Here is a 7,953-nt window from a genome sequence, read left to right on the forward strand (position 1 = left end):
AGCCGCGAGGTGCGGGGGCAGCGCGGGCCCGGGTCACCCCCTCTGCGCCCTGCGGCCACCGCGAATGCTGTTTACATTTCTTTTGCAACACGGGTCTGTCTCTGTCCCACTGACATTTCATCCGCTGTCTTTGGCCGTGTCCCCGACAAGGTTATAAAAGACCTGGCAGGGAGAAGCTACGTTTAATCCGGGTCTGCTCTGCACACCCCGTGGTTCTAACCCCGCGTTCTAGGCATTGGAGAAACGCCCATTGGATTGAATACTCATTTTCAAAGCATTGTAAAGCACCGTGAAGACAATCGGGTTCACACATTCAAAGTGGCCCGAGGAAATACGAGTGATCACATGGGCGGGACTCATCTGGGAAGACTTCCTGGAGGAGGTGTGGCTGGAAGAGGCTGTGCAAGGAGGGGCTGAGAAGCATGAAAGCAGCCTGACTGCCAACTTCTGGGCAGAAAAGGCCAGGCTTTCCGCCTTCTTTACCCACCTCTTCCCCTTCCAATACAGACAGCGGCCGGATAGCGCGGGGTTAGACACGCTGACTCTCAGGACGGACGACTGGATGTTTATCCTAGTCTAGTCACTTAATACCTGTGGGACTTAGGTTGGCCAGTTATAATCTGATCCTAATCTCCTCCCCTGTAAAATAAGAATAGTAATAGGAACTACCTGCCTGGGTTGTGTGAGAATTAAATGAGTTAATCTGTGTAAACTCTTACCAGGTATCAACGAGTAATCTCCATGCTTGATGTAGATCAACTCGTGTAAGCCTCACAGCCCAGCAAGGCTGGTCCTCCCATTATCCGTACTTGACGGGTGGAGAAACTGAGGCTCAGAGAGCATGGGGTGGAGAGATCATTAGCATACTGACCCCAAAATGTCAAACATTCTCCAAACATGACGAACGTGGACCCGCCCACCCCAACTTCCCCTCTGCAGGATGAGAACCACGATCCCAGCTCCAAATACTAGAGCCTTGTCTCCCCAGAAGAGACGTTTCCTAAATTCTAAAAATAGATGTTTAAGAAATACATGTCGTGGGTTCTCCTAGGCAAGCAGAGGCTTCCTACATCACGAAGAGGGTGAGGAACTACCGGCGCCTCCTGCCGGAGGGGTCGCCGCCCCCAAACATGATGTCGAAAGCTGAAGGTTATTTAACGACATCGGAGAAAAGCTATGTATACAGCAGGGCCGCAAGGAAGCGGGGAAATGCACAGACTCCAGAGAGCCTTGCTTCGCTGTTGCTGTTTGTGCTGAAGACATCCATGCGTTCGAAGGGGTTTGGGGGAGTGGTGGAATGAGAGATACAAAACTGGGGGATATGTCAGGTGGTGCAGGGGCCGGAAGTCCTAGAAATCACCATCCATCAACTCGGTGCCTGACCCTGCCCTTCGAAGGCCATGTGACCTTGGGCAAGTCGCTTCACCCTTCTGTGCCTTGTTCTCCTCATCTGAGTACAGGAGGAGCACTGGTACCCGCGTCATCTGATTACAGGAGGAGCACTGGTACCCGCGTCCTCTGAGTACAGGAGGAGTAATGGTACCCGCGTCCTCTGAGTACAGGAGGAGCACTGGTACCCGCGTCCTCTGAGTACAGGAGGAGCACTGGTACCCGCGTCCTCTGAGTACAGGAGGAGCACTGGTACCCGCGTCCTCTGAGTACAGGAGGAGCACTGGTACCCGCGTCCTCTGAGTACAGGAGGAGCACTGGTACCCGCGTCCTCTGAGTACAGGAGGAGCACTGGTACCCGCGTCCTCTGAGTACAGGAGGAGCACTGGTACCCGCGTCCTCTGAGTACAGGAGGAGCACTGGTACCCGCGTCCTCTGAGTACAGGAGGAGCACTGGTACCCGCGTCCTCTGAGTACAGGAGGAGCACTGGTACCCGCGTCCTCTGAGTACAGGAGGAGCACTGGTACCCGCGTCCTCTGAGTACAGGAGGAGCACTGGTACCCGCGTCATCTGAGTACAGGAGGAGCACTGGTACCCGCGTCCTCTGAGTACAGGAGGAGTACTGGTACCCGTGTCACTGGTGCCGGGGGGGCCGCATGGTCACACGCGCTGGCACTGTGATTAGCTACGCACACACATGGAAAAGTGCCCGGGAGAAGGTCCCGTCTCATGACAGCTTCTGGCAGGTGGTATCACAGCAGTGCTGAATCTCCCTTTAGATACCACGATTTTCTCAATTTTCTTTCGTGTACATGTAGCACTTTCGATAAGAAAAAATATGTTACTCCGTTAAAATTAAAGAATTCTGGGGCAGTCCTCTTGGGGAAAAAGACAAAGACCAAGGATCCAGACCGAGATCCGAGGAAGGGACTGATGACCTACCAAGGACTTGGGGGTGGGCGGCGACAGACTAGGCAAAGCCGGGATGGGGGGAACCAGGGTGCCCAGACCGCGGGGTGGGTGCCGTGATACGTCAGCTCAGCTAGGCCAGGGTGCCCGGCCGCTGCCGCGGGTAAGGAGCAGGCTCCTCTCCGCCGTGCTGGTCTGTCCCCACTGCCCGTGTGGCTGCCTGGCATCCTGACACCAAGCTGGGAAGGTGACGAGTGAGCACGTTCACCGAGAGCCGGTGGCCCCAGAGTGACCTCGGTGGCCCACGGAGTGCCGCGCCCTCCCCCATCAAACGCGGATGTGCTCCGAGCCTCACAGGTGACTCTCGCTCGGTGGCTTTCGCCCTCGCATACTCTTGGTGTTCCCTTTGTCATCCCTGGGCTCAGAGCGCCCTGTCATCATCTCTTAATCCCGCTTCCTCCCTGGGAGGGGCCGGTGCTTTGATCCCTGGAGGAGGAAGTCGTCCAGCCCCAGCGGAGCTCAGCACAGACAGGTTGGTGGGGTTTTAGGGAGCCCGGCACGGACCCAGGCCGCCCCAACTAGCGCTGCCATGTGGCTCTTCCCGCTTCGTTCCTGGGACCCCCGCCCCCCGTGGGGTGGTGTGCGGAGCTATCCCATAAGCACAGTGGGATGGAACACGGGGCCAGGCACGATGTGGGGACAACTCGCCCGGCCCTCGGTTTCAGGGGGAAGCTGTGTCCCCCTGAAGGAGGACAGGACTCCCACGTCAAGTCACCACGGGTTTACTACAAACCAGCCTTGTCCCCAAAGGGGAGCACGATCAGGGAAGGACGACTGAGCAGACAGACAAGCGTGACCACGACAGGAGAGTAAGGCAATGCCTGGAAGGGACCCCCAGAAGGCTGAGGGCGAGAGGGGCAGAGCCCTTCCCGCGTGACGGAATCGGGGCGTCTGGCTGGATGGGGGGCAGTGCGCACGGAGGGGGCGGACGGGGACACCCCCGGCAGGAAGCGGGGCCGCGGGAAGGGAAGAAGGCGGCGTGAGTGGCGTCCGGTGGGAGCGACGGGTCCAAACTTTCGGGCAGAGAGGATGATGGGAACAAGGGCTTAGCGGGAACTGCGTGTTCCCGTCACATTTACGTCGACAGCCTTTGGACCTGCCAGGACTTCATGGGGTTCTGAGTGGGGCCACCGGTGAAGAAGGGAAGGACCCCCTGGCCCTCACTCCTGCCACGATGTTTCTTCTCTGCCCCGGTGGGAAGAGACCGGAACCATCCGTCTGCTTGTTCCAGGTGCTCTGCCTACGGGTCAGACGCTTAGACCTGAGAAATTCGGACTCCGTCTCAGACGGCAGCTTTCCGCCTTCCCGGCCAAACCGAGGATGTGAACAGCCATGTGGGCCACCTGCTCGCTGCTGGGAGCCGGACTCGGGGAGATGGCTGGGCCACACGGCCTGTCACTGGGGGGTCAGGCCCAGCGTGTCTCACAGACACTAAGTCACCAGAAACGAGGGCACGCACAGGGACGTCTCCCGGGTCTGCCTGATCCTCCCTGGGGCTGAACTTGAGCCTCTGGGCTCCGGGATGCTGTCTGTGCCCAGGCCCTGGACAGGGGCTTCGGGAGAGGAGGCTGCGGCGGGGGCAGAGAGAAAGAGGCCCGGACCGTCCACTGCTCTTGTTCTCTCTCAGAAGCGCGCCTGTCGCCCTGTCCCTCAGGCGGGACTTGTGGGCTGTGGGTGGACAGGTGAATTCTGTCAGCACCCATGGAACCGCAGGCGCCATTGTCCGGCTTTCAGACCCATTTTTGTTCTTTTCCGAGCGTGACACGTAGGATCGTGGCGTCCCCCCCCCCGCCCCCGTCCCGCTCGTTGGGAGGAGCCTTGGATGGCCACCCGCTGCCAGGCCCGTCACCCTTCCCTGCTCCTGGCGGAGGTGAAGGTGTCTGGTGAGCAACCTCTTTGAACACTTTACAAAATCCTACCTTCCATTATTAGGTAATTATTCTGGGTCCCGTTCTCCCAAGCAGACTGACTCCCCAGGAAGTCAGTGCGCATGTTCCTTATTCTGTAACCGGAGCCCACCGCGTGTAGCGCACACCGGCTGTCAGGTATCTGCGGAAATACATCAAGAAGTCAGCTATGAATTTCTGAGTAAGTGCGTAAGAAAAAAATCCGCGTGTGAGAATGAGTTTCTTTGAGATATTTCTGTTTACTCCAAGGTGAAGAGCAGAGGGTGAGTCCGACTCAGCCCCCAGCAGGGTCCCTGGCGCCCCATCTGCTGCCAACACGGCCTTGAGATGTGACTGCTAGAGAGAGTCACTCATTGGGAACAACTCATCTCGAACTTTACAAACTCACACATTTGCACACTCCACTAGAGTCCGTGAGTCCTGCTCTCTCCCCCTCACCTCCCCCAGCCCCCCACGACCCTCTACGTGATCCACGCAGACACCCCCTTTGCCTCCCCCGCCGCCCGCTGTGGGCCCACATGCCTCACAGCTCCTCACCCCACCCATGCTCGTCCTGCCCGGGGCGCGTGGAAAGACCCAGGCTTCGGAGGCAGGCCACCCTAAGTATGAATTCGGGGGTCACCTTTCTAGGTGCGTGGCCTCCGGTGGTTGGCTTGACCTCTCTGTGACCTCTCTGAGTGCCTCGGTCTCCCATCGGGAAGTAAATCGTGCATAGACGCCACCTCGTAACCTCACGGACTGAGCGCCTGGCCCGTCGCTCCCCGGCTCACGCTCCCTCGCTCCCCAAACCTTTCTGGATGTTCTAAGCACACCGCTCACAGCAGGAAAGGCTGATCCGCTGGCCCCTCCTGTTCCCAACTCCCAGCTCTCAGACCGGCCTCTCCTGACTCTGACCCCCGAGCCAGCCCCTCCCTCGCAGACCCCTCCAGCCACGAAGCCGGCCTGGCGCTGTCCGTCCCGCAGTCTGCTTCTCAGCCCGCCCCCACCCCGTGCTGGGGTGTGTGCGTGCTGCACCCCAGGCCTCGCCACGCCTTCCCGCCTGTGTGCTGCATGCGGACATGTGAGGGTGGTGAAGACACCCCGGCCCCATCCAAAGAGCCCCTCGAGAAGCTACTTGTCCTTGCTGCAGCCGTGTGGCTTCTGCAAAGTCAACGGGACTTGGCTTCGGAGCTCAGGATGCTTCGTGCTCAGCATCCCCAGGGACAGCAGCTCCTCCTCCGCGGAGGACAAATCCGATGTTTGTATAGTGCCAAAAGTCACAGAGGGAGGACTGAATGCTGGCATGTTGTGACAGAGAGGAGCATGGCCCGGGGCTGAGGGGCTCTGGCCCAGCCCACTCCCTTCTTCCCTGTGTGGCCACTTCTCTGAGGGTCTCTCCCCGTCCTCTCTTAGAAATGGGGCTCGGCCACACCGCCCGCCTCGCGCATGGCCATCAGCATCAGCGAAACGAGGGGTATTAACGCCGGTGTCTTAACTGAACGGGAGGCCCGACTGTAAAGAAATGAGGTTGGATTCCTCGCACGTCTCATACCCTGGGTATGAAAGGCAAGTCCGAAGAAAAAATTTCAAGAATGTCCTAAGTAACAGAAACGTCACCAGAAACACGTGTAGGGCCTCCCAAAGTGGCCCGTTTGAAAAGGCTCACCCTCACTAGATGAAAATATTCTCTGATGTTTGTATCTACAAAAATAAAGGCCCACGACACCGCAGTCACTCGAAGACTCCAGGATCCCCGCCCGTGGCAGGCACTGCTGACCCATCACGTGGGAGCCTGTCGTGAGGAGACAGACTTGGGGACAAATGAGAGGCACCGAGAGGGCACCGAACGTGGCAGGGGTGGCCCGGGCGTGAGGCACATGCAGCCACCAGCGTCAGCATGCCCGGGGAAAGGGGAGTTGGGCGGGGCTGGGCCGGGCCAGGCCGGCATGAATCAAGCCTTCCTGCGGCGTGGCAGTGACCCAGCCTCGCCGAAATCCCCTATAAAAGGCTCCCGTCCCGCTGACTGGCACCGCACACACTGCTCAGCTGCCACTTGCCTCACCCTGCCCGTGTGTTAGGTAAGTCCCCTGCTGGGAACCTCCTTCTCGCTCTGTGCCCTGAGCTCCTAAACCAGGGCCGTGGGCAGAACGTGTGCCCTCTGATGGCCTCAGGCATACGGGTGCTCCTTACCACCCCCCCGCACACCCCCACCGCGTCCCCTGCGCTGGTCTGGCACCACCTGCCTCACTGGGAGGCCCTTGCTGCAGCCACAGAACCACCCTGGGCCTGCCCGGATCAGCCACGGTGTCTTGTTCTCAGGGCTCTGGAAGCTTCTTGCAGACCTGAATCAGGTTCCTCCTGCCAGCCCCCACCGAGGGGCTGAACCGTCTCGGGGAGGCAGGGGCTCCCATGGCCACCCTTCCGCGCCCCGGGGACGTCGTGATTTTGTGGCTTTATTCTAAGGGACCCGAGGCGTAACTGGAAAAGGCTGTCTTACTGTTCTTACTGTTCGTAGCTTAGCGGTTAAGGTCTGCCGCGTGGTGTTACAAACAAAAACAAAAACCAGGCTCTTCTCTGCCTCCGTCGAGGTGCAGTGTCCTGGGTTTCGTCCTTTGACGTGCACAAGGAGGCACGGTCGGCCTGTAACTTTTGGTGACCGGATCAGATGGTAGAAAGGACACCCCTGAAGGGCCGCCTGGGGTCTGCGACCTCCCAAACCTCGGGCCCCCGCCCTGCTGTCTCCAGCAGCTGTCTCCTTCCTTCCCTCGTGCCCCTGCTTCTCCGACCAGGCCTTTCCTTCCCGCGCCCCCTCCTTCCGGCCCCCCGGTGTCCTTGCCGGACCGGCACTCCCCACCGCCCCCCGCATGTGAACCCCGCTCCCCCGAGTACCGTGTCCCCCGTCGGTCTCCCTGGGGCTTCTGCTTCACGCACCTCCAGGTCTCTGCTTCCAGCCCAACCGGCCACAGCCGGGACCCGCTTCCCCTTCTCCTAGGGCACAGCCGATGAGAACGAAAGCCTCTCCCTTCAGTCGGGGACCATTCCCCACAGGCCACCAGGGCTCTGGACTCGAAGGTGACCTCCCCACAGGCCCCAACGCCGAGGACAGAGCTCACATCCAGAGACACTTAGACTCTTAGAACCTTAAGACTGCCCAGCCAGGGACAGAGCCCTGTCCTCAGTGTCCCCAACACGTGGTGGCCCGGCCTCTTCCCAAACACCTTCCCGACAGGCAGCAGGGGGTGACAGTCAGGCTCCTGGGGTCCCGCTCGGCCTCGCTGACTCACATACATCCTTACTGCCTATTGGTGTCCCCAGCAGGACCCTAACACCAGGTGACAGGCAAAGAGAGACACCCACAGGACAGGGTCTAGGAGGTGGTCGCCTCTGGGTTCCAAGGGTATGGGTTCTAGGGCTCCTTGGTCCCCTTCCAGCTGTGTGGCCTTGGGCAAACCGCCTGACCTCCCAGAGCCGGCTCCCTCACCTATAAAACAGTGGGGACGATAAGGGTCACAGAGGCCACAGTGAGAGCCCTGGGAGCCGCATGCAGATGCGACAAACCGTGTGTGTGCACGGAACACAGCCATGCTACCAACGCTGGCGCTGGGTAGCAGCCGGCGTCTGCCAAGTGCCTTAACCTTCAGACTAAGCGACGGGGAAACTGAGGCACGGATGGCAAAGCAGCCGGCCCTGGCCCACCCCGCGGAGGCG

General features: G+C 59.8%; 1 protein-coding gene across 1 annotated transcript in view; it reads left to right on the forward strand.

Annotated features, from left to right (window-relative positions):
• The first annotated feature begins 4,181 nt into the window (after window positions 1-4,181).
• The window catches only part of CRNN (cornulin), a 7,731-nt gene continuing 3,959 nt past the window's right edge, over window positions 4,182-7,953 (forward strand). Inside the window, exons 1-2 of the mRNA XM_025040854.1 lie at window positions 4,182-4,242; window positions 4,516-4,529. Coding sequence (XP_024896622.1) covers window positions 4,182-4,242; window positions 4,516-4,529 — 75 coding nt within the window. The remainder of the gene's footprint in view (window positions 4,243-4,515; window positions 4,530-7,953) is intronic.

The sequence above is a fragment of the Pteropus alecto genome, unplaced genomic scaffold (genome assembly GCF_000325575.1).
Source record: "Pteropus alecto unplaced genomic scaffold, ASM32557v1 scaffold49, whole genome shotgun sequence".
In the NCBI taxonomy this organism is placed as follows: domain Eukaryota; kingdom Metazoa; phylum Chordata; class Mammalia; order Chiroptera; family Pteropodidae; genus Pteropus; species Pteropus alecto.